The 25,104-nt window shown below is 46.6% G+C and overlaps 2 protein-coding genes across 2 annotated transcripts; one reads left to right on the forward strand and one right to left on the reverse strand.

Annotated features, from left to right (window-relative positions):
* Positions 1-496: 496 nt before the first annotated feature.
* VIPAS39 (VPS33B interacting protein, apical-basolateral polarity regulator, spe-39 homolog) lies at positions 497-15,574 on the reverse strand. Its single transcript, XM_056492968.1, has 20 exons — positions 15,445-15,574; positions 15,242-15,334; positions 14,678-14,777; positions 13,276-13,419; positions 12,270-12,308; positions 11,862-11,926; positions 9,785-9,841; positions 8,772-8,864; positions 8,088-8,121; positions 7,544-7,646; positions 7,428-7,455; positions 7,211-7,284; positions 6,580-6,655; positions 6,158-6,292; positions 5,632-5,673; positions 5,148-5,237; positions 4,670-4,756; positions 2,034-2,123; positions 1,624-1,728; positions 497-1,375 (listed from the first exon to the last, which is right to left on the reverse strand). Exons 2-20 carry the CDS (start codon positions 15,332-15,334, stop codon positions 1,355-1,357), a joined length of 1,476 nt encoding a protein of 491 aa, XP_056348943.1. The 5' UTR covers positions 15,445-15,574; the 3' UTR covers positions 497-1,354.
* Positions 15,575-15,593: 19 nt separating this feature from the next.
* Positions 15,594-22,010, forward strand: AHSA1 (activator of HSP90 ATPase activity 1). The gene is made up of 9 exons (XM_056492969.1): positions 15,594-16,014; positions 16,327-16,517; positions 16,701-16,783; positions 17,452-17,569; positions 19,175-19,263; positions 19,591-19,725; positions 20,486-20,587; positions 21,137-21,188; positions 21,602-22,010. The coding sequence occupies exons 1-9, from the start codon at positions 15,935-15,937 to the stop codon at positions 21,772-21,774; spliced, it is 1,023 nt and encodes a 340-aa protein (XP_056348944.1). The 5' UTR covers positions 15,594-15,934; the 3' UTR covers positions 21,775-22,010.
* The last annotated feature ends 3,094 nt before the right edge of the window (positions 22,011-25,104 follow it).

Consider the following 25,104-nt stretch of genomic DNA (forward strand, 5'->3'; position numbering starts at 1 on the left):
TTCTACTGTGAGTGTTGCTGAATTCAGAACAGGTTTCCCAGAGAAGCTGAGTCACCTCCAGCTGTGATGATACTGAAAATCCACAGAGCTACAGTCCTGGTCTGCCTGTTCCTAGTGATCCTGCTAAAGCAGGAGTAGACGAGACGATCAAGTGGTCCCTTCCAACCCAAATGATTCCATAAGGAAAAAAACATCAACAGAAGAAAACAGCTCACAGTGCAGCAGGGAGGCTGGAATCCAAATCTACTCTCATCTGACCCCCTGTAGCAGCAAACTATCCTACAAACTCTTTAAAATTAATTCATCTGTCTGATGGCATGAAAGGTGTGAAATAAGGTACTGCTGCAAGCAATGTCACTCTATGGTGATAGGCACTGTGCTTTTCAGAACATTAAAACAACATCCTGCAACTCATTTTGTGGGAGGTGATAAATTGCTCGGGATTAACATACAAGAATGGCAACGTGCTTAGTGGGGGAAGGAAAGAAACAGCCCACAGAGAAAGAGACAGCTTTATTTACAGAAATTAAGTGAGGTCTGAAAGGATGAAGCCAGCAGCTGCCTGAGGAGTTATGTTTCTGAGAAAGTGCATTTCAATCCTTCATGGCAGATAACACTTTCTGAGAAAAGAGCTGCTGGGGCCAGCAGGCTTGTGTTAACTGAGAGAGGTCCCCTGCTTGCTCTCCATGCAACCCATCAGGACTCTGACCACAAGGTATTTCCCTGATAAAGGGATCTTCCAATTGCTGCAGAGTCCTAGCAGAAGGCAGAGGTTGCTGTCCTGGTTCTCTGCAGGAGTTCACACACTTCTTTTCCTTGGGTGAGCCAGAACTAAAATAAAAGTGCAACTGGTCCTTTCCCCCAACACTTTCACACAGGGAGAACATGGTCCAGGTAGGTTTTACTCCAGCCACAGCCATGATTAGTGATGCCAAGCCAGCTTGACTGTTACAGGGACTGGTCAGCACTCTCTGGTGGAGAGACTCACAACTGTGACTGACACATTCCTCTTGCAAGAATAAGCCCACGCACCATCCAGAGCAAATATTCATCTTGCTGTGCCCAGCAACTTCCCTCCATACACACAGGTGATGCCTGGCTTACAGCCACAAAGACAATCAGATTCCAAAAAGAATCAACCCTGATGGATCAGTACCATGGTTTCGCCAGCTATTTTAGTAGCTGTCTTCAACCAGCCTGAACACCACGGTCCCACAGCCACGGGCACCCACTGTCACCGACGAACACTGATCATGCAATGAGTAGTAGCACAGCTGCTCTGCTGGCACTGGACTGGGTTTTGCAGTTCCCTCTTTCAGTGACAAGGCAATGGCCAAACAGGTTTCACAGGTGATCAGTTCTTCCACCGGATTTGCTAAAAGAGAGAACAAGACACGACTAACACCCTTAGAGGCCAACTTAGTGATCCCTGACAAGGACAGCTTCAGCCAGAGTGTGCCATTTCTATCAGTATAACCATTCATTCCTACCCTGAATGCAACCCCAAACAGAAGATTACCTTCACAGCAGGGACAGAAAGTATGTAGGACAGTCAAGCCCCTACACCTAATCTGTATCTATTTCTGATGAGAGTGTCTGGAAGAAAGAGTAAGCATTTCTTACCATGTTGCTGAGAATGCTCTGTATCTTCTCTTCTTCTGCAGAGCCCCGCTCCACCTTGCTTTTATATGCTGTCAGCTGGACACGATCCTTTAGATCCCGGTAGGTCTAGATAAAGGGCAAAACCAGCACCCAGCTGAGAGAAAGGGACACTTCCATGGTTAGATGTTTCCTGCAGATGGGCAGGGCAACTCTGCAATCCCCCATCCAGTTCCCAACACAGAATTTTCACAGCACAAACGCTAGGAGCCACTCTCTTGGCTCATGGACTTCTACTGGGAACCTTACCATTTTTCCCAGACTGCAGGGATAAATAAACCCCACCAGGCACATGACAGAAGGGGCACGTGGCAGAGAACAGAAAAGCTAGAGAGAAAAAGCAGGCCCACGTCCCATCTCTTCACACAATCTACCTCTATAACAACATCATGGCATTTGTATTTGGTAGCGAGGTTCAGCCGGGTCTCCACATCTTCCACCAGGCGCACATATTCCTGCAGCACCTGTGTGAGAGAGAGAATGTCTCAGCTCCCTTCCACAGGTATGTCCTGCCTCACTCCCTCACCCCAGTCCCAAAACCTTTTTAGGTTGCTGGTCACACAGACTTGGTCCCTTCTTTAGGGAAAAAGTGACCTCAACAAAACTGTTCAGGATTCCAGAGGCTTTGCTTACAAAGCTCAGAGTCACAGAATAAGCCAAATTAGAAGGGACCCACAAGGATCACAGAGTACAACCCCTGTCCCAGCACAGCACCATCCCCAAGGTCAGAACATGTGCCTGAGAGCATTGTCCAAATGTCTCTTGAATTCTGTCAGGCTTCATGCTGTGACCATTTCCTGGGGTAGCCTTTTTCAGTGCCCAATTACCCTCTGGATGAAAAACCTTTTTCCAATATCCAACCTAAACCTTCCCTGACACAACTTCAGGCCACTCCCTTGGGTCCTGTCACTGGTCACCTCTCCTCTTCCCCTCACAAAGAAGTTATAGGCTGCAATGAGGTTTCCCCTCAGGTCCTTCTCCAGGTTGAACAGGCCAAGTAACCTCAGCTGTACCTCACATGGCTTCCTCTCAAGGCCCTACACCATTCTCATGGCCCTCCTTTAGACACTCTCTAATAGCTTTATAAGCTTTTTTAATTGTGGTGCCCAAAAATGCACATAAGAGTCATGGTGAGGCTGCCCCAGTGCAGAGCAGAGCAGGACAATCCCTCCCCTTGCCTGGCTGGGCATGCTGTGCCTGATGCCCCCCCGGACAGGGTTGGTCTCCCTGGCTGCCAGGGCACTGCTGGCTGAGATTCAACTTGCCAGTGACCAGGATCCATGGTGCTTCTCTTCAGTCTCTCATTCCCCAGTGTGTCTGTACACCCTGGGTTGCTCCATCCCAGATACAGAGTCAGTCACTTTCCCTTGCTGAACTCCATTTAGTTTTGGTTTTAGTTTAATTTAGTTTAGTTTTGCTTTGCCCTCTAATTTGTTGAGATGTCTCTGCAGAGCCTCCTTGCCTTCTAGGGAATCAACAATTCCTCCTAGTTTTGTATCATCTACAAACTTGCGTATCATCTCCTCCAGTCCTGCATTCAAGTTATTTATGAAGATGTTGAAGAGCACAGGGCTGAGGCTGGAGCCCTGTGAAACCCCACTAGTGACCAGTGATCAGTCTGATGTCACCCTATTCACTGTAATTCTTTATGCCAAACTCACGAATCATCTCATCACTTGTTTATCCAGCTGTGTGCTGGACGTTTTGTCCAGAAGGATACTTTGAGAGACATCAAAAACTTTACCAAAATCTAAAACCATTACATGGAGTGGCTTCCCTTGATCAACCAAGTTGGTTACCTTATCATAAAAGGAAATCAGATTTTACAAGCAGAACTCTCCTCTCATGAAGCTATACTGGCTGTGACCAATGACTGTGTTGTGCTCCAGGTTTTCCAATATATCCCAGAATAATCTTCATAACTTTACCGTGCACTGGAATAAAGACTAGGAAGTCTCCAAGGTCCTCCTTCTTGGCTTCTGGAAAATTTGGACATTAACCAGTCTCCAGTCATCTGGGATCTCTCCAGATTCCCAAGACCCAAAAAATCATTGAGAGGTTTTGTGATGACATCAGCTGGCTCTCAAGGATTCTCTGATAAATCCCATCATGCCCCATAGATTTCCAACTGAAGCAGTAGATCCTGAATAGATTCAGGGTCAACTGGGAGTTGACCATTTTCACAGTCATTGTCCTCCAACTGATCATCTGTTTGTGAGGTGACCATCCTCATCCTGTAATGGGCCAATGTTATTTCTACACTGCCTATTGCCATTAAAATATTTGTAAAAACTCTGTTTATTGTTCCCCACAGTTCTGGACAGCTTCAACTTCAGTAGAGCTTCAGCTGCACAAAATTTTCTCCCTATGGTGGCAAGCAGCATCTCTGTATTCTTCTCATGTCATTTGACCTTGCTTCTATGCCTTCCTTTTTTGCCTTGTTTCCAAGAGAAGATTCCTGTTCAGTCAAGCTGGCCTTCTGCCTTGCCTGCCTGACTTCAAACATTTGGGAATTGCCTGTTCCTGTACCCTTAGAGGGTCATGTTTAAAAAGTGACTGATGGACCCCACTGCCTCCAAAAACATTTTTCCAGGGAACCTTACCATTTCCCTGAGCAGCCTGAATTCTGTTTTCCTCACGTCCAGAGTTAAGGTTTTGCTGGCACTTTTCCTCCTATCAACAGAGTCTTAGGCTACCTGGTTCCTACAGGTCAGGTTAACCACTGCCAGCCATATTGAGAAAATTTAATGTAGCAAAGAAAGGTGGCAATGCACATAGGAATAGAGTGCCCAGCCAACTTTGGCCTGCTGTCCCTCTTACAGTTAGAGCTAGGATCCAGCCCTCAATATCACCCACATCTTCTGTTGATGCATGGGTCACTCAGCTGAATGCAGAGCCAGAAGATCAGCAAGCTTCTCCCACTTTCAGCTAGGAGGCAGCTCACCTGAGGAGTCATTCATACACCAAATCCCAACAAAGAGCAAGACATAAGCAGAGGTTCCTGGCTTACCTGCACAGGAGCATTGTTCCTCTGCAAGATCTCTACCACCCGGTGGAAGCCAATAGGTGCCTTCTTCTTGGTGTAACCCAGCCAGTTCTGAAATGAGAATCAAACCTATGTTAGCCCAAAAGGACAATCCTCCCAGACACAAGAAAACATGTTTTTTTTCTCCCAGTGCCAGCAACACACTCCACAGCCACCACATGCATCCAATGGCAGTGCCCTTCACACAGTGGTTGGGCACAGGCTGGCTGCAATCCCTTTGGTAACAGAGCTCAGGGGCAGCCCCCTTCTCTGACCTTACTGCTGCAGCCAAGCCAGGCCCAGCAGAGGTCTTGGGAGAGAAGTACTGTGACACCCTACAGCAGAGGTGCTGGGCCCTGCTGAAATTAAACCAGTCTGTCCAGTAACTCCAGAACAAGCCAGCTATCAGTAGCAGACACCACTATTTGGGACTGTGTCCCCAGCAAGGCTTTCTGCAGCTCACCTTGGTGGTGAGGAGGGCATCCACATCACCCCAGGCCCGCAGCTTGGCACGGGCAGCCAGGGCAGTCAGCACATACTGCTTATCAGGAATCTGCAAGGCAGAAAGCTGCAGTCAGAACAGTAGCACAGCTCAGAAGGCCTGTGAGGGCTGGACAAGAATGGCATCTGCCGCAGCCCTGTCAGGACCCATACCAACACCCAGGCAAAGAGGCAAGATGCTGCCTGATGCCACACACAGCACTGCAGAGAGCAGTAACTGGGAATTTACAAGTGCTACTGCAGATAGGGTACATCCATTGAAAATCTCCACACAGCTCCCACTGGCCTTTCTGAGACTCCAGAAGGGCCCTGCTCAAAAAGAATGCCATGGCCCCCTCCTTAGCTCAGTGTTGAGCCCTTTATATTCCTCCCAGCTCCTTCATTATACACGGTTAGTCTGCGCATGTTTTCAGCTAGTGCTGCCACAACAGAAGAGACTCACGCACCTTAAATGTTTTCTTCAGGTTGGTGGGGCTGCTGAACATACCCTAGAGAAAGCAGACAAGTCAGTGCAAACTCAGAAGGGCAGGCCACAGCAGGGGTTCAGACACCTGTTGTAAGGTATCTGCCTTGCCCAGAGTCAATCTTCTCAAGATTTTACTGCTTTTTGCTCATGCCAGTGCCACAGGAGGAAGCAGCTGGCAGAAGAAAGCAACTAGCCCACCCCACTATCTGTCTGGTTTCCCAACATCCTTAACTGGTGCACCTCCAGCACTTCTAAGACCAGTACCATGCACCTCAGCCTCATGGGATTTACAGTGATTTCTAGGGGGCAGCTCCCTGACAAACTGTGCTGGTTGTGCTCCAAGACATTCAAACTCCAAATTGGTGCCACGGGACAAAGTCTCTCTGAGCGATTAAATATAACCTCTCTTTCCCTTTCATTCCTTAACTTGCCACAGCTTGACCACTCCACATCTTGAGGGCTACAAGGATGAGATGCAACCTTATCTTCTGTCACATCATCCTCACCTCAGCCTCTGTGTAGTGGTAGAAGCAGGAATAGAAGAGGGTGGTCACTAGTGGCATGTTGAGAATTGAAGCCTTGCGAGGGTATTTTCGAAATAGCTCTGACTGCCCAGCCATCTCCAAGTGTCGGTCATTAGCCTGTGGAATCAGGAAGACAGGGTGAACATGAGCCAGGACAACTGCCTGTGTAGCTGTGGGATAAAGACCTAGAGAGAGTGCTGTGACAGCAATGTGCAAGCACAGCCCCAACATGCTAACAAGTCTCAGTTCTGGTATTTCACATGTGCCTGGCACAGCAGCCTGAACAGCAATTACAACGAAAATCAGGACAAGCTTGTTAGATCCAAAGTGGTGTAAGTTAGGGACAGCAAGAGATCTCACAGGTAGTCCCAGCCATCTCCTGACCAGCAGAGAAGATTTCATACCTCAATGATGATCTGTCGCTCCAACAAGGTATAATGGTCTTGGATGTGGGAGGTGTCCTCAGCTGAAAATGGCAGCCTGGCCAGACATGAAGGAAAGAGATACTGTGACCAGCTCTTAAGTAAAGAATCCTTCATTTACTAGTAAGTACACTTTGAAGAATTTGTTTTTCTACCAAACAAGCTCATTTTCTTCCCAGCTTAAATGGCTGTTGGGTACTCAAGTTCCTGGCCCACTGCCCTCTCCAACTGGCTCTCTCCTAGATCGGCTGCAGAGAAACATTATGTGGGACCTCTCATAGAATAACCTAAAGTGGATGCTACCAACTTGCTCAAGTGCTCAGGCACCCAGATTTTGACCCATTACAATCTGAAGGGTGAATGTTAGAAAGTCCCTTGAAGCATCTTTCCTCCTGAATAAACAGCAAAAGCTGCTGGACTAGTGATCACCACAAATGATTCCTCTCTAGTCTACACTGCATCCACAACTCTACTCCCACCCCCCACTAAGGGAAAACCAACAACAGCTCTCAAACCACAAAAGCCATGGCACTGGCACAGAGATCTAATTTTCTTCACTACCACCATCTGTGAAGAATCCACATCCCTCCCCCGCTTTTGCATTTTTTCTTACCCGATGCAACCTTTGAGAAATTCCCTCCTTTTTTCTACATCCTGGATGTTCAAATGCTCCCGGTACTGAGACAGCTGGAGGGAGAGGGGAAAGAAATAGTCTGTTCTCATGGATTTGGGAGATACGGTATTCCAGAGGGTGAAATGGGGACAAAAAGCTTTTGCCTGATTCCCATACACTCTGCAGTAAGGGAGCTTATGCTCCTGGGAATACTCACAGCAACTTCCTCAGTCCTGTCTAAAAACCTGCAAAAGGGAATTAGCAAGCATTAACCCAGAGGCAGGTTCCTAGCACTGTGCTCAGCCCTGCCACAAGATAGATCAACAGCCTCACCTGAGCAGATCCAGAAGGAATTTCTGCTCACCCGTCTCTCTGAGGAAATGGATCAGATGGCACAAGGCTACCTGCCGCACCTCCAGCTCCCGAAACAAGATCTCTACAGGGGAGAGAGTTTATGTACAGGTGGAAAAAGTAAGATAGCACTACCAAGCGGATGAGACTTAGCACAGTGCATGGAGTTGAAAGTCACTGACAGGATTCAACAGCCTTATCCCATCTCAAATCACAGTCTTGGAGGCTGGAGCACAGAAGAGCCCAATCACTGGGCTAAGAGCTGAATTCACATCCATGTGCTACCTCTAGAGATCCATTTTCATTCATCCCATCACCACCACCTACCACTGCTTCTCTCTGGAGCTTTTGTAGGCATCACCATCCCCCTCACCTCCCACATTACACTTGCTACAAAAATATTTCCTGCTTAGTAAAAAAGCAATACCCCAGATGATCTCTTTGTAACTTGGACTCAGTGAAAGAATTACTCCCTCCATCCCTCACTGAAACACACCACAGAAATCCCAGCCCCAGTCATACTCACCTCTCCTTAGCGTCCGTTTCAGGAATATTAGGACCTGTGAGCACAGACAGACAACTCAGAATTAAGACAGACAAACAGCACACTGGTTAAGGCCTAAAGAAGCTTTTGCAAAAGGCCTCTGAAAACACAGCTCTTACAGCACTGAACTTAATTCTGGTACCCACAACACCCAAGACAAGCAGGGAGCCTGGGCCACAGCTGCCTAGATTCTTGCCTAAGCTCCTACTCCGGAGTTTAGATGAGTGAGACCAAAATTTACAAAGGAAAACCCTTCCATGCAAAATCCAAGGAATTAAAAGACCTGGATGAAGGAAACTCTGACACAATCCCATTTCCTTTAAAAGACAAAAAAATTGGTGAGGCCCCAGATATCAAGTCCCAGATCTTCTGTGCTGCAATGAGCAGATTAAACCTCAACCTTCAAGAAATAGTTGCAAAAATCTGTAAGGTTGATGGATCACATTCCTTCTTATTAACATCAATTCTGCAGAGTGGCAGGAAAGACAGCAGAAATACAGAATTTCCCTTAAAGACTTAAGCTTTGACACTTCCCAGTAACTGGTTTGAGCTAAAGAACACCCCCCAGTCTTGCAAGACTGGGTGGCCAGATGACTGCATTCTCACAAGCACTCTCTGTGGGGCCACCCAGAAGACCCAGCCCAGTACAGCCCCAGCAGGACTCACAGCTGTAATGACATTCCCATCATGCCCTGCCACAGCTTCATCCAAGAGCACCAGCTTGTCCTGTAGGGACCGAAATCTCTCTAGAGAACAGACCTAGAGATAGAACAGGAAGAAGTAGGCATGTGGGACATGAGACAGTCCTTAGGCTGAATCCAAGGTATTATTTATTCATCTCCCATAAGCCCTTCAGCAACATGAACAACTGCCCTCTCAAAGAGTGGAGAAATTCTCATTTAGTTGAAACCACATCCCACATAATTCCTGGAAACCTGTCCACAGGGGTTGCAGTCAACCCTCACTACTGCCCAATCTGGGACAGCACACAAGGTACATTCAGCACAAACACCCTTGTAACAAGACAAAACTTTCCTGCACACCACAAACCACTAGCCCTGACAGGAAGAGGAAACTCTGCAGGCCCCTTTCAACAAAGGAGACCAAAAAAGTAGAGTGATAACTTTTCCTCCCTTCTTCTTACCCCACATCTGTGGCCTCTCTCAGCCTTTAGTTCACCTTAGCCTTTGAGGAAACACATGCAGAGTGAAACCACAATCCCCCTACGTGCTCAGTGCACACTGAGGCAGCTGAGACTAAGATTAAAGCTCCAGTGAAACCATTTCTGTCTTTCTCCCTCCATTTGCCACCAACTAAGAATGGAAATAAAGCCTCAACTCCTCAGATTTTTAAAATAAACCCAGCTCCAGGGAGCAGTAAGGGTAGAAAGGGACACAGCAGTACAGGATACCTACTATCAGAGCCTTGCTGAGGGGACAACTCAAGTAAACAAAGCAACAAAACCCTGAAGTTCTCCCGCTGCTCCTGAGCTAGTGTGATTCCAGAAGTGCCACCTGGCAAAGTAACAGACAGGCAGACCACCATCCCTGCTAGGTGCTGCAAGCAACACAGATGCCCTCCTTGTTCCCAGAACAGCCAGGAGCACAGGAAAGTGTAAAGCATTTTGGGACCACCCACCCTCCATCCCTTACAAGCAAGTAGGAGTGCAAAGTCCTTACCTTGCCCCTCTGCATTCGCCTGACTGTATCTTTTGGGCTCCAGTCATTGCTGTAATCCTGCCACAAGAAAAATAAAGCACTTTTAAGCCTCAGATCATTTCAGCATTCTCCAAGCTGCTTTCTGCTTCTGCTGCATCAGTGATGGCCCACATGTAGCTACCTACACTTATTCTGCTGCTCCAGGAAAGGTGTTAGTAGGATGTGTACGCACATTTTTCAGGCTGAGCCCTCAGACTCTGCATATGCTGGTGTGGAGGGAAGCTAGAGGCTCATATGTTATCACTGCCTTTCTATTGCCTCAGTAAGGTCTGTTATCATATCCTCTATAAGAACTGCATTGCAACAGGTTGTTCTCCTTGCAAACGATGTTACTTTCGGGACAAAGTACATGCAAAACAGACTAACCCAAAACTGAAAGGCAAGGAGTCAGTTTCTCAGACAGACTTCTGCTGGTGAGCCTTCCACAGCAGTGTGGAGAGCACAGGGACAACAGCCTCAGGCAAGCACCTGGAAGTCGCACAAGACAAGGACAATGTGACAAGGGCATTGAAGCCTGGAGGAGGATCATCTTAACTAATATGTTACCACTGCTGCAACAACCAGAATTTTCCCCCTGCAGCAAGCAGACACTATGATCTGAAGCACTAGATAAAAAGTGATGGTGGCCTGAGCCACTCCTAACTCAGACACCATAAAGTCATCTAGGTCTCTGTGAGGCACTCAAGCCAGTGGCTGTATTTAGCTTTCTGCCTCAAAAGGCCCAGAGAAAGGGAGCAACAAGAACCAGCGCTCAGGACACTGAATTTTAAATCCATTGAAGATTTTTTGGAAGTCCGAATCTCAGGATGAAAGGTCTGACCCAGTCCTATTAGGGGACCTCTGCATATGAGTTTCTCAAAGCAATGTATAGCTGAGTGTCAAATATTCTGACCACCAGGGTTCCCTCCAGCACCTCTGGCCAGAGGCAGCTTCTCAGCCTGTCAGGACACTTATCAAAAGCTGCCATTAACTTTCCCTTCTTTGTTCCACCCCTCTTACACCACTTCTGTCTGCATTTAAGAGGCTGTATAATCCTCCTTCTTCCTGTTTCACTGCTTCTGCAGGCCCAGAACAGAACACAATAGGGCAGTCTTGTTTCTCCTGCTGTTCTTTGAGGAAGTGCTGTCTGTTAGGTTATGTCGTTAATGGCTAATTGACAAAATATGCCAACCTGAGGAGGATCAGACGGCCAAGAACAGGTGGACCATGACCCCCAGCAGCTCAAAGATGCAAGTGCCAGCTACTGGAGGAGATTGGGGTCTGGGATTCAGCTACAAAACAAACCGCATATCAAAGACCAGCTACTGGAGGTACCCATAGAGTGTGTATATGTTCACTAAGGGAATTGGTCAGACAGAAAGGAAGCTCAGGATCAAGCTTGAGTGTTTTCTGTATGTGTCTATTCATAATGGCATTGGTTTCTGCCTGTGTTAATCCATGCACACAGCTGTGTTAGCACTGTGCATATCTGTATCTGTAGGAAATATGGGCTCAGTCCTGTTACTGCCTGAACCTAGGGACATGGAACCACAATCTCACACCTAGCAAGACGAATCCACCCAGTCCTAAAATCCTCTAGATTCTCCAACACTTATCACTGCATATCTGGTAGACAAACATCCCTGCCAACTGGAATATTGCCTGTGCACAACTCCCTCTGTGTTGCCCCAGTGCTTCATGAGCAGGAAATTTCAAAACATTCATTTTTAAAAAAATGTAAAAGCCATATATGATGCCAGTTTATCTGACCCAGCATGAAAGTATCCTACAGGAAAAGCACTATTTTGAAATCCTTTCCACAAAGACTGCTGGGCTATTCATTAAAAGTAGCAACCAAAATCAAGATACCCAGCAAAGCTCCATACTTCTGAGCAAAAGCAGAGAACGCTTAAATTACTGCAAGGCTGCATTTGCCAGTTCCCTGTTCTATTCCCTGCATTGCCCTCTTCTGTCTGAAACAGCAAATAATCACTTCCCATGAAACCAGCAGAGTAAGAAGTTCACTAATCTTGGCATACAGCAAGCACAGGCTGCTCACCTTGTACTCAGCTTTCGGTCTGCGCAGCTCGGGGGCATAGTTCTTAACTCCTGTGTCAGTGAGGGCTGAGAGGGAAAGGCACAGATGAGTAGTACATCAAAATCCTGATTCATATCCTCTTCCAAATCCATCTCTTTCTTGGTTTTCATGGCAGAAGACCCAAATGCCAATACAGCATTACTCTAAAACAAACAGTTGTCTGTTGTACATTAAGTAATTACCCCAAATCACCATGCCAATTCTTTAATTTCTTTGAGGAAAGAACCACCCATGAACTTTTAGACAGCACGTGACCCAGTTTCCCTTTTTGCATCATAAGGCAAATGACACTTCCCTTTTTTTTGGGAAATGTTTTGTTTCATGTAAATCTGCACCTCTCCCAGAATGAGGCAGGAATCCAAAACTTACCATCTGAAAGGGACTGGAAACTTGAGAGTTTGTTTCGTCCTGAAAGAAAAACACTGATGAGGCACTGACCCTTCGCCAGCAATATTTCCCGCTCAGGGAACATAAGACTAGACTGCAAGCCAGTTTACTGCAGCTATGCCACTGTAGAACAACCCTACACACTACAGCAGCACTGGGGCTCACCTGCTTACATTCTAAGGCACTGAAACTGTGGCATTGCAAACCATATCACACTCCATCCCTACCTGCTCTCTTGGTGCTGAGGCCAGGAGAGGTTAGAGCCTGAATTCACTCATCTACCTGCACAGCAGAGGCTCAAGTACACGGCACTGCAACACAGGCCATGGCAACATGGACAGCTCCATTCAACAGGGCTGCAATTGGGATGCCTTTCTTCATCACTTTATTGCCAAAGTTGAGAGTAAAAAAACATCACAAAGAAATAGAGACAAAGTAAAAGCTGCTTTGTTGTCTGGCTGTGAGAGAACAGAGCTGAACTCTTGCAAGCTGTGTCTTTGCCCATGGCCTGATGCACAGTTCCCCTGTAACCAGCTACACTGCCGCTGCCCATCACATATTTGCTGAACCAGAACCAACAGCAGCCAGTTGAGCTCCAAATAAAAGATAATCTATCTGTCTCCTCTGAAACCTGAAAACCAAATGAGGGCTACATGGGTCAAGCCAGTCCCTTTGCAGCCTGCTCTTTTCCACCAACCAAATGGATGGCCACACACTGCTGTGCTCTATCTTGCTTTCTTTGGAACCTGGATTTTAAGAAGCCATAATCTCCACAGCCCTTTCTCACTCCACAAAAACATGTGATCTACTGCACAAGACAGTCTTCCATTTCTGACCAGTGAGCAATACACTTCCACCCTGAGCAGAGATTGGAGCTTCTCTGTCTTGCAATGCACTTCAGATAAAACAATCTACATAAGATAACACAGCTGACCCTTGACAGTCTTAAGGAAAAATACATTTGTCAATATGGCATAATGAACCTCACCTTTGAACAGGCTGCTTAGGGAGTAGGAAGAAGCTTGTTTGGGAAGAGCAGCATAGGAGGAAGAGCCCTTCTGTAGGCTCGAGTCTCGGCCATCCAGGGAGCTCGTGCTGCCAGAGGCTGTCTCTTTGATTGACCAGGAGATACCTGTGTGCAGACAGGTCATTTTTAACCAAGAAAGAGCCTGTAAAGAATGATCTTCTGGCATGGCAGAAACATTACCAGACATGTGCTGGTCACTTCTGCACTCACACACCTTGGTAAGTCTGACCCTCAGCACTACGTGCATCTCTCCATACAGAGTTCCACTCTCATGTAATGCTGCTTGTAAGCAGTGGCAGGCTGTCCTCCAGACACGGCTGGTTTCATCAATGCTGTACAGCTGGCTACAGCTTGTGTAAAAGGAATACATAGACACCCCCATCATTTATATATTGGTGCATGGGGCAAAGCACAGTCCCTGCTCTAAAAGTACAAAGCAAGACAGAGTCCCTGGCCTACTTCAAATTGCAGAAGCCTAAGAGCATTCTTTCCCGAACTCTGAAGACTAAGATAGTTTTCCTCCCCACACAGATAAAACAGCTCTCATTGTTGCCTCTGCTGGCAACAATGCCTATGTCTCCCTCCTGCCTGTTCAATACAGTTTCTCCTTGTTTTCACACAGCTGCACAATACACATATTCTAGGATCAGAATGATAGACCAAAAACCACAATAGGTAGAGAGACCCTGGGTGGGAAAAGAAAGCAGAGGGAGGAGCTACGGCAAAGGACAAGAAGATCAGTCTTTGAAGATCCTTTGGGTGATCCATATGTAAATTTTCCTGGTTTGACACTGGCTAGCAAGTGTCACAATTCTGTGGGTCATGAACTCAAAAACACAGCACACAGCATTGTTTGTGGACCATGAGCTCGCTCCCATTGTCACTAGAAACACATCTGCTTAACGTTTACAGCTCCTTTCACATTTCAAGCATAAGAATCATTCAATAAACACACATTAAACCTTGGATTGTCTGCTTAAAGTGCCGTAGGGTCAAAACACAGAAACTTTAAATAGTGTCATTTCAGGCAATGGTATGAAGGAAATGATCACCTAGAATCTTACAGACCACCTAAGCATGATTAGTATCAATCCATAACCTCCGAAACACCTGCGCTGAGCTTGGCTACATATCAGCAAAAACAGTGAATTCCCTCTGCACTCCTCTTTTTACACAACTTGGGCTTCTGCTTGCCCTCTTTTCAGTGGATCTGCTCAGGTAAGTCAAGCAGCTCACAATGTGACCTGGGAGACTAGAATCAGATTAGATATGCAGGATTAGATAGCAAATAATACTCCTGACTTAAGCAGCAATTTTAAACCCCCTCTATCTCAAGGATAATTTGCAGTACTTCTACACTTACTTCCCACAGGTTCACCACTCCAGCTGACCCTCTCGAGGTCGTCATCATCATCATCGACAATATCCCGAAGGCTGTTCACTGCCCGTTTGGATTCCTTTAACTACACACAAAAGAGTGACTTTGCATAAGGACCATCAGAATTGCAGAATACACTTCGTTTCCTATTACCATCAAACATTTCCCAAAGAACTTCGAATACAGCTTCTTCAGCTTCCATTGCTTCTTCCCGGGATGGTATTTTAGTCCTGTAGGTGTGCAGCAGACACAGCAGCCCCTCCTCACCACCGGGAACCCCAAGGACACCCAGGCGGGCACTAACAGCCCAGCCAGCGGGAGATGCAGTTTGGTTACTGGGCGAGGAACCACGTCCTAGTGAGATTTCGGACTGGCTACTGTGGAGGGACGGGAGCCCTTGGTACCCTCCGCAGCGGGCAGGAGGTGACAATCCACCCACAGAACACCAACCCTCCGCGATGTACAGCGCCGAGGCCTGGGCTGGGACGGCTACGGGGCCCACCCGCAGAGGGTGTCCTACCGCCGGTCCTGGGCTCGGACCCTCCCTACCTGCGAGAGCTCGTCATCCTCATCGTCGAAGGTGAAGGCCCGGAACTTGGAGCTGTGCCAGTACTCCTCCTCGTCCGCCCGCACCCTGCTCATCTGCAACGGCACCGCGCGGCTGCCTCAGCACAGGGAGGGAGCGGCTGCCTCGGGGGTGTCACCGCCCCCGCCCCTGGTCCCGGTCCCGCCGCCCGCGACCCCTCTCTCACCTCGCCGCCCCTCCCGCGCCAGCAGCACCGGCGTCCTCACAGCAGGGCGGGGCGGGGCGGGGCAGCCGTGCGGGGCACTCCGGAACATGTAGTTCTCCCGCTCGGCGCGGCGCGGCCGCTCCTCGTTCACGCACTACGAGTCCCGGCGTGCCCCGCGGGCCGCATCGACGCGCCTTCGGACTACCAGTCCCAGCGGGCTGCGGTGCTGCGCTGCGGTATCTGGGCCGGCAGCCGGCATCGGGGTTCTGGGAACTGTGGGCTGACTCCGGGAGCTGTGGGTCGGCGTGGACGGGACCGGACGGGACAGAGAGCCCCAGCTCTACTGCCTGCGGAGCGGCGGAACCCATTAGCTCGGCGGAACCAATAAGCCGGGATCGCGGCGTGGGGGGGCGTGCCGGAAAGGCCCGCGCCGGGCGGAAGGCGGGAGGCGGCGCGGCGGTTCTAGCAGCTTCCACGGGCGCTCGCAGCGGAGGCGGCATTCCCGGTCCCGATGGCTAAGTGGGGGGAGGGAGACCCGCGCTGGATCGTGGAGCAGCGGGCGGACGCCACTAACGTCAACAACTGGCACTGGTGAGCGGGGCGGCTGCTCCCAGAGCTGCCGGGAGGCCCCGGCGCGGAGGGGCAGTCGCGGGCAGGGGGGCCGCCTCCCTCCCCTCCTCATGGACCGCTGCTGAGGCGGGGGTACCCGGGCTGATCCTCCGCGGCTGCCCCCGCCTGCGTGCTTCTATAGCCTGTGCTCAAGCCGAGGTGTGCCGGGGGAATGCGTGAAGGTGGCCTGGGGAATAACTGCAGGGAGACAAGATTGGGGAACACTGGATAACCCAAATATACACTGTCAGCGTGGCCTGTCCCAGATTCTCACCCTGCTCGGTTTTCCTGCAGGACGGAGAGGGATGCTTCCAACTGGTCCACGGAGAGGCTGAAAGCTCTGCTCCTGCCTGTCAGGGTGGAGGGTGAGGAAGGGGCGTGTGAGGTGACAGAAGTGAGCAAACTGGATGGAGAGGCCTCCATTAACAACCGCAAAGGGAAACTTATCTTCTTCTATGAGTGGGCTATCAAGCTAGCATGGACTGGTGAGTGATGTGCACCCCTCCTGTTTCAAGGTCAGATTCATGTATAACGTCAAGGGTAAGGATACTTACCTCATTTGGGAAATAATAATAAAAGGAAGTATTGTATTTTGATACAATACAAGTTTGATTTGTCAACGACCAGAGTAAGAAAGGTCTATCTGAACAATGGAATTATAATTGCAGGAACCTCAAAGACAGGAGTGAAGTACAAAGGTTATGTGGAGATTCCTAATCTCTCGGATGAAAATGACATTGATGAAGTTGAGGTAAGCATAGCTGGATGTTTGGAGTACTCTAGCAGGAATACCCACACCATTAATATTTCCCTCTCTGTGACCTTTCTTAGAACATTTGTGTAGAATTTTTTACTGCTAAGCACTGCTTAAGTTAACAGAATCAAAGAATGGTTTGGGTTGGATGAGATCTTTAAAGGTTGTCTATTACCAAGTTCTGAGCCATGAGCAGGGACATCTGTCACTTGATCAGGTTACTCAGAGCTCCATCCAGCCTGGCCTTGAACACCTCCAGGGATGGAGCATCCACAGATTCTCTGGGCAACCTGTTCCAGTCCTCACCACCCTTAGAGTAAAGAATTATAATAAAGAATTTCCTTCTAATTTTTAATCTTAATCTTTCCTCTTTCAATTTAAAACCGTTTTCTTTCATTCTGTCACTACACTCCCTAATAGAGAGTTGCTCTCCCATCAGGCTGTGTCTTTATCAAATTAATTCCTGTCTTCTAGATGCAAAGGGCTCTGTAGCACAAGAAGGTATTTATGCACACATGTACTGTACTATAGGCTGAGGGAGATGAAAGATGAATGAAACTGCAGGGCTACTTACGAAAGTTTAGCCAGTCTGTTATGTTGAATTGAGTAATAAAAGAACTGTGCACATTTGTCCTTGTTAATCAGTGCTTGTCCTTGTTGTTTAGATCCTTGTCAGCCTTGCTAAAGATGAGCCTGACACTAACTTGAAGACCCTGATGAAACAAGAGGGTGCAAAGAAAATTAGAGATGCAATAAAAACTTACATCAGCACTCTCAAAACGGGTATGTAACTGAGAGGGAGAGTGTTTATGGGAACCCATATGGACTAATTCTAAAGAAGGGATGGGGTAAAGAGAGGAATTGCTCACTCCATCTCAACGGAAGGGTGTCAGAGCAATAACAGTAACTTTGGTAAGAAGCATTTCTGGCTCTACACAGTATAGCAAAGCCCAGAAAGATTGGTTTTGGTGATAACACAGTAATAAACAGTATTTTTGAATTTATGTTTTAAAACTGAGGATGCCCTTCATGTCCTGGAGCTGTAGAGAACATGAAAGCCAGTAAATTGTGTACATTACCCCAGTGACATAGTTACTGACTGCCTGTGGCACAATCTGACTTTCAGTTTGCTTACTCCTTTGGAAGATGATATCTTCTTCAGTTTGTGGTTTGTTTGTTGTTTTTTTTTTTCCCTCTTGCCACACTGGTAAAGACATCTAGTGTTACTTAGATTTTAGAATAACTGATGTCTGGAAATTACTGTACAGGTTTTGTTGGTGTCTTTTAATGAGCTGTCCCAGCAACTGGATCAAATTTATTTTTCTTAAAGTTAAATCTTAGTCCAGCAGTTGGAGTTAAATCAATGTGCTTTGGTTGAGTTTGGCTTTCCTCTCAAATAAATGCTGGGAATGCTGTAGTTGCTTTTTATATCCATTTACCTGTATTACACTACATGTTCTAGATATGCTGGGTACAAACCACCACTGATTGCTGTTTTTCCAGTATCAAATTTCTGTACTCTTGGGTTTTTTTCAGGTGCTGTAGTGTTCAGGCTGGGAAATTCAGTCACCCAGTGAAAGATAAGAATGCTAGTCAGAAAAAAACTGTATGATCTTGTGGGCTGCAATAAATGAGGCTAATTGGGAACCAAGTATTGCAGGATACAGGTTTATGCACATATAATAAAATTCTGCTTTCTAGTGGAATTTTGCTACTCTGAACAGATGAAGAGGAAGAAAAAGGAGCAAAATGTTGTATAATCAGTAAGAGCAGAAATGACTGAGCTGGAGAGAAAGCGAATGTAATTCTGAAGGAAGCTGGAGGTTGTGATAGAGTTACAAAAGTGTTAGTGCTGCTGGACAAGGCATAGGCAAGGCTTGCCTGGCTTTCCTGGCATCTGGTGTCAGTAAGAGGGAGTTAGAAGTTACTGTTATTTACTGCAGTAATTCAAGAAATGAAGAGCCAGTGTGAAAAGAAATGGAAAAGCTTTGTTTGGAGTGTCTAGGCCAACAAGGCAAAAGTTTTTGAAGTGTGATTGCAATTTATATTAGAAAGAAGAAAACAGCTATGTAAGTCCAAGGCTAACCAACATTAATGTGAGAGCAGCATGTGGAAGATGCTGTGTCTAGGCTGTGAAGAGGAGGTAAGTTCCTAACTGTTAGCATAGGCAGGTTCCGACAGGGCCTTTGGTGGAGAGTAGGGAGGGAAAGGATTAATTGCTTATAAAAAGAGGTCTGTTTACTTTTTTTGAAAACTGTTTCAAGTCATGGGTGCTAGCAAGAGTAAGGGGGAAACCAGGAAGCCCTTTTTGATTGTGTATTTCAAAGTACAGTCAAAAGGTTTACTTGATCTTTTATTGGTTTAATGGTCACATTCCTGTCTTTCCAGAATTCACCCAGGGCATGATTTTGCCCACAGTGAATGGTGAACATATGGAAACAGCACCTCAACTGGCTCCTAAAGCAGAAGACCGCAAGGTAAACAAAACTGCAAACATGCTTTGGGATCAGTGAAGAAAGGTATTAGATTCTGGGACTGACAGGAGCAGCCTGTGTTGTGTATAGGATATATACATTCAGGAACTGACAGTCTGTGGAATAGGTGTGACTGTTTCCATTGGCAGCACGTGATGTTTCTTCCAAGCTAAGTGATAAATCTACTTTTTACATTTAAGTATGGTTGTATCTAATTGCATCTTTACCAAGAGCCTTTGTTTTTCTCCTTGGATACATGAACCATTTGTTCATTTTTGGTTTGGGCTTTTTGGTGAAAAAAGTGTGTGTTTGTTTTCCCTGTTTTGTTAGACGGCTGCCAAGAGCAGTACTGCCACATCGCAGCCCAAATCCGTAGGAGTCAAGATCCCAACCTGTAAGATCAGTTTGAAGGACACCTTCCTAACATCTCCTGAGGAGCTCTACCGCGTATTTGTGACTCAGGAGGTAATGCCTGGCTTATTCTCAGAGTTGATCTTTGCATATAGGAGGCTCTTCCTAATAAACTTTTTAAGAAGTTCTGTAGGACACTCACAATCCGTGAGAATGGAGTAAGAAAGTTGTTCTGCAGAGTAGTTGCTGGAAGCTTGTGTGTGTATCTTTCCACACAGCTGACAAGAGGGGATTAATGCCAACCAGAAGCAAGTTCCAGATAGCTGTCAGCACCTGTGTGTAGGTGTATGCTTTACTGCATGTGGCCACATCACTTGGGATTTACAGTTGTGTCCTTCTGATTTGGTTTTGTTTTTTCCTTTTAAGGTTAGGTGATATCAAAAGTGTGCTTTGGGAATAACTTCCACTTTTCTGCACACTATTATATAGTTTAAGATGAGAAAGCAGCATTGCATCATTATTTAAACATGGTCTGAGTCTTTTGTTCTTCCTATTTTCATAAGAAAAATGAAAAAGCAAAGAATATTTTTTCTTAGATAGGTTTCATTAAGAAATCAACAAAGTAAATCACTATGTGACTCAGAACATTGCATAGCACTACAAAGCTGTAGGTTCTTTTCCTTGGGCAGGTGAAATGTTGCTGGAGTGACTAAAAACTTGCTTTTCTGGCCAGGGCAGGGGTTTTGTTGAAGACATTACACTATGCACTTACCTCCTCTTCCAGAACTTTTGTAGCTGGGTGGGAGGCATTAGGCAACAAGTTTGCAGGACGATAATGTGAAGTAATAGAGGTCTGCTCCTGAATTCTTTTCAGATGGTCCAAGCTTTCACCCACGCACAAGCCACCTTGGAGGCCGATAAAGGAGGCAAGTTTCAGTTGCTGGATGGCAGTGTCACAGGAGAGTTTGTTGACCTAGTAAGTACTAACCAGTTCCAGTGCCTCTTGCTCACAGGTAGCACTGTTACCAGGCTGTAACTTATTACCGGTTCTGTTTACAATGCTTCTGTTAGCTAACTATGGGGTTCTACCTGGTGCCCAATAGTTATCTATAATTTCTGTGGCTGTTGAAGCATTCCTAGTAGTATGGATTAATGCATGGCGCTTCAGTCTGGGGAGAAAATGTGGCTTCCAGTCATAGGTTTCCCCCCCACACCCCCGTCTTTGTGTGATTTTACTTATCAGGGGTTGGAGAGTGTTAAAGATAGTAACTGACCCTTTTTCTCTTTGGCTCAATTGTCACTAAAGTCTTCTGGACAGGGACTCTGTTGAAGTATTTGGGGCTGTACTATTGCATACCTTTCTAGAAGGAGATTGAAAAGGACACTTAAAATCTCTTTCCCTGTATGTGTATATTTCTCAAGGGATCTCTAAGGCTTCATTCATACCAACTCAATTCCAGATGTTTTCTATTAGACTGCAGGATTTACAAAAGATTACTACTCAGTCTTTGTCTCCCTTTTCAAGGTTCCTGAGAAGCAACTTGTTATGAAATGGAGATTTAAATCTTGGCCAGCTGGTAAGTAGTCCAGAAATGGACTTGCCTATCTTTGAAGGATACCAGCCCTGTTTGCCACACTTTATTGTGGCTCGTGATCAGGGAGCACAGAATGTTCTGGGAGCTGCTCCAGTGTTATCCCAACTGCCTATCCCACATTATCATGTCTGCATCTTCAGCCGCTGTGTAGAGCAGTGACCAGGTAGGAAGGATGAAGTAGCTGCTTTGTGCAGCTGTAGCTGCAACTGCTTCAAACGGCAGGAAGAGGGAGCCCTCTCCTAGCTGTGTTTGTACAGCTGCCCTCAGTAAACCCTCTGGGGAGGACTCCGAAGAGTCTTTTAAATGGTGCCCTGTGAAAGGAGGGGCAGAGCAGCCTCCAGGGGCTGTATATACTGTACTACACACTGCTGACAGATTTGCTTTGGTTCCCCTAGGGCACTTTGCAACCATTACCTTGAACTTCAATGACAAAGGTGGAGAGACAGAGGTGTGCTTGGAAGGCAAGGGTATTCCTGCCAGTGAGGAAGAAAGAACAAAGCAAGGCTGGCAGCGCTACTACTTTGAGGGCATTAAACAGACATTTGGTTACGGTGCCCGCTTGTTTTAATACTGGTTGCTGGGAGGCTCTGCCTGAAGACTCTGCCACATGGACTGATAAATTTCTTGCCGGTTCCTTTCTAATCTTGGCCCTGCTGCTGAGTAAAGTGGGATGACAGGTGATGAGGAAGGCCATGGAGCAGCACCACTTTCAGTCCCTCACTGCTTTATGCATGTCTTGTGCTGCAGGGGATTCTCTTACATGTACATACTTCTATTGCTAAATAAACCTAACTTAAAAAAACACTGGAATTTGTGTCCTCAAATTGGCTTGAGTTCAAAGAGTTGGTTGATAGGCTGAGGGAAAGATCTGTCTGGAAAAACACCGATCAATGAGAATTGCTGATGCCAATGTGATTTACTCCTCACTTCTGGAGGAGTAGAGAGCATGAGCTTGATGCAGTTTTTAGTCTGAGCAGCTGCACATTTTCCGTCTGCTTTTGATCTGCCGGTAGTAAATGTTTCAAACCCTTCCCATTTTTTGAAGGGATCTGTGATCCTGTTCAGGCTGTTCATCTCCTTTGCATATCCCCTTTAACACAGTCATTTCTTACACTTCCACTAGTCTGCTCTACAAGAACGACAGTCATGCAAACCAGTGCTGGGGAAACTCCCACTTACAGAATGGTTCTAGAAGGTTGTGGGGCCCAGCACCAGCTGCCTCCTAGAGCTTCAGATCAAAGTAAATTGGTTTTCTTCAGAAATAAATCCCACCTCTATTTAGAGTCTACAGAGTGCAGTACTTTTTGCTCATCTTACTTCAGCCATTGCTTTAACAGGTGAGAGAGAAAAAACATGTTTGTTCTCACCTGCTAATACGTTAGTTCCTGGAGCTGTCTTCAAAAGCAATAAACTTGTTTATAGGAGGGGTGAAAATCTGACTGATCAGAAGTGTCAACCTGCTTAACCTCAAGGGTGACAGAAGGGTTTGGTTTTCTTTTTGAGGCAGGAGCTTCTCTTGGATACCTTGTTTTCTCCTAGTGTTTCCTGCAGAGCTGCTTTAGTAAGCTAGAAGAGAGTAATGTTACTGGGTGAAATTTACTGGTTTGAGGATTTTTCTTGGTTTTCTTCTTCTTTTTTTTTATTTTTTTTAAATTTGAATTGTATTGTGGTAACTGTTTCATTCAACAGAGGAGGCAGGAAAAAAACTTCAGTGCCTGTTTAAAAAAACTCGTGACTGTAGTTGCTGGAGTCTCCTTTTAAACTATGAAGAGCATTCTGCCTGTTCTCACTACTCCAAAGCGCTGGAGCATGAAAAACTCAAAGTGTGTACAGACAAACATCAAGAATGAAGCATGGAACTAAATTCTGTAGTGTGTAGTCATCCCTGTGCTGACCTGTGAGAGCAAAGGAAGTTGTACAAAGAGGCAGCTGTAGATCAGGTAGAGCTTCCCTGTGCAATGCAGGGTTGTCTTCCCTAAAGCACTGTCTGGCTGGGAAAATGGATGCAGGTATTTTGCCAGGATTTTTTTTCACAGCTGAGCTACTGTATGCACCTGGTAGGCTGTGGGGGGTGGGTAACATGATGGAGCCACACTGATCTCACTGTACAGCCTGTATGCTTGGTTTTCTGTTTGGGAAATCCTGAACAGAAAGATGGAAACCTTAAACAGCAGGGCTAGCAAGTTCACAGCCAAAAATATGGTAAAAGAAAAGCAAAATTATTTAAAAACTGGAAAAAAAAGAGCTTGTTCTAAGTCAACTTGAGACAAAAGTGACAGCTGAGTTGCAGGGTCTTTGCTGTGTTTGGCAGCTATGCTGCGGTAGCAGTGCTCGCCTGCTGCAGGCTCTGCTGGCACAGCTGGCCCAGGGCAGCAGAAGGCAGGCCCTGCTAATCACCTGCTGCTGGAAGGTTAGGAAGTGGGACAGGAAGGCAACTGAAGTGGAATTTTAATTGCCTTACTTTCATCACAAGCAGGGTTTACTTCAGGCATCCTGCTGCTACTCTAATAGGGCACGCTTTGGCCTCAGCCAGCAACCCACATGCATGGGGCTCATGGGCTCAGGGCTTTGCTTGGAGGACATTTGAGGGCTCTTCCAGCAAAACTGACTACCCTGGGTTATGCTGGTGCTTCCCCAGCTGGCTCCCTGCCCTGCAGGCTGGAAATCACCATCCCCACAGCAGCAGAACAGTCTGTGTAATGTAGCCATGCCTTGGCTGCCGTTCACACGTGAATCTCTTGGATTAACCTGGCAGTGAAGGAAGGCTTGTGCTAAAAGTGCACTCAGGCAGAGTGTGCCAGCCTGTGCAGCTCTAACAGGGCACAGCAATGGTAATTAAGGCCTTACACCACTTCACACATTTACTTGGTGAAGGAGATCTGAGCCTTAAGTCATGCTAGAGAAGGTTGCTGCACTTCATGTGCCTATTTCCAGCAGCCTATTTCCTTCAGCTACAGCTGACCTCTAGTGCAGCTACATGATGCTAACGAGAAACCCCAGAGCTCTCCTTTACCTGGAAGTGTTGAGAGACAGTCACAATTTAGTAGCCCTTCAGCTATTTGGGGAAGGGAGAGGTGTAAGATTAGGGAAAAAAGCAAGGTTCAGTATACTCTGGCCTAAAGGTTCTTTAAGAATTTGACATCGGACAAGAGGAGAAGTCTTGTAAATTAAAGAAAACAAAGGTTAAAAAAACAAAAAACAAGTGAATTTTTCACAGTGATGAAAGTCAGAGGTGGGTCCTCACTGACTATGCTGTTATGAGGCATATAGAGATGGGTAAGGAGCAACCATCAAACAAACCAAAAGGGGTCTTTGAACCTTTTTAAGACTGTAGGCAATGCTCTATATAATAGTTTTATTATTAAATAAGGGAAGGCTTAATAAACCTGCAGTGAATCCAGAACATTTCGGTATAGAAGAGAATATACTTGATAACTTAAAAACGAAAAAAAAAAGACAAGTTTAGGAAAAAGGACAAGTTTAGGAGACAAGTTTAGTATCAAAAATGATCTTGACCAAGTGGAAAAGTGAGGTGAGCAGGACTACAGCTGAAAACCTGCAGCATGTTGGGGTTTGGTTTTTTTCTAGTTTTCTGCTCCAGAGGTGTGCCACCAGCACAGAAGACTAATGTAGCCACAAAGTGGGGTGTGTCCCTTCACAAGCCAAAACAGGGGTGTCTGAAAGGTTTGTTTCTTCTAGAACTACAGGTCTAACTCAAGATCCACATCCCACAACCACACCTTGCTCTTTCCAAGGTTACTACCAAGCATTGCAGTTGGCTAAACTCTCCTGGCATTATCATTCTGTTTCTCCTTCCAGAGGAGATCCTTCTGAGCCCAGCTTTCTGTGTGCTTTATAAGAAGTGGATTCTTGGAGCTGGAGCCCCAAAAAAACGAGA

This window comes from Oenanthe melanoleuca, chromosome 5 (assembly GCF_029582105.1).
Source record: "Oenanthe melanoleuca isolate GR-GAL-2019-014 chromosome 5, OMel1.0, whole genome shotgun sequence".
NCBI lineage: Eukaryota > Metazoa > Chordata > Aves > Passeriformes > Muscicapidae > Oenanthe > Oenanthe melanoleuca.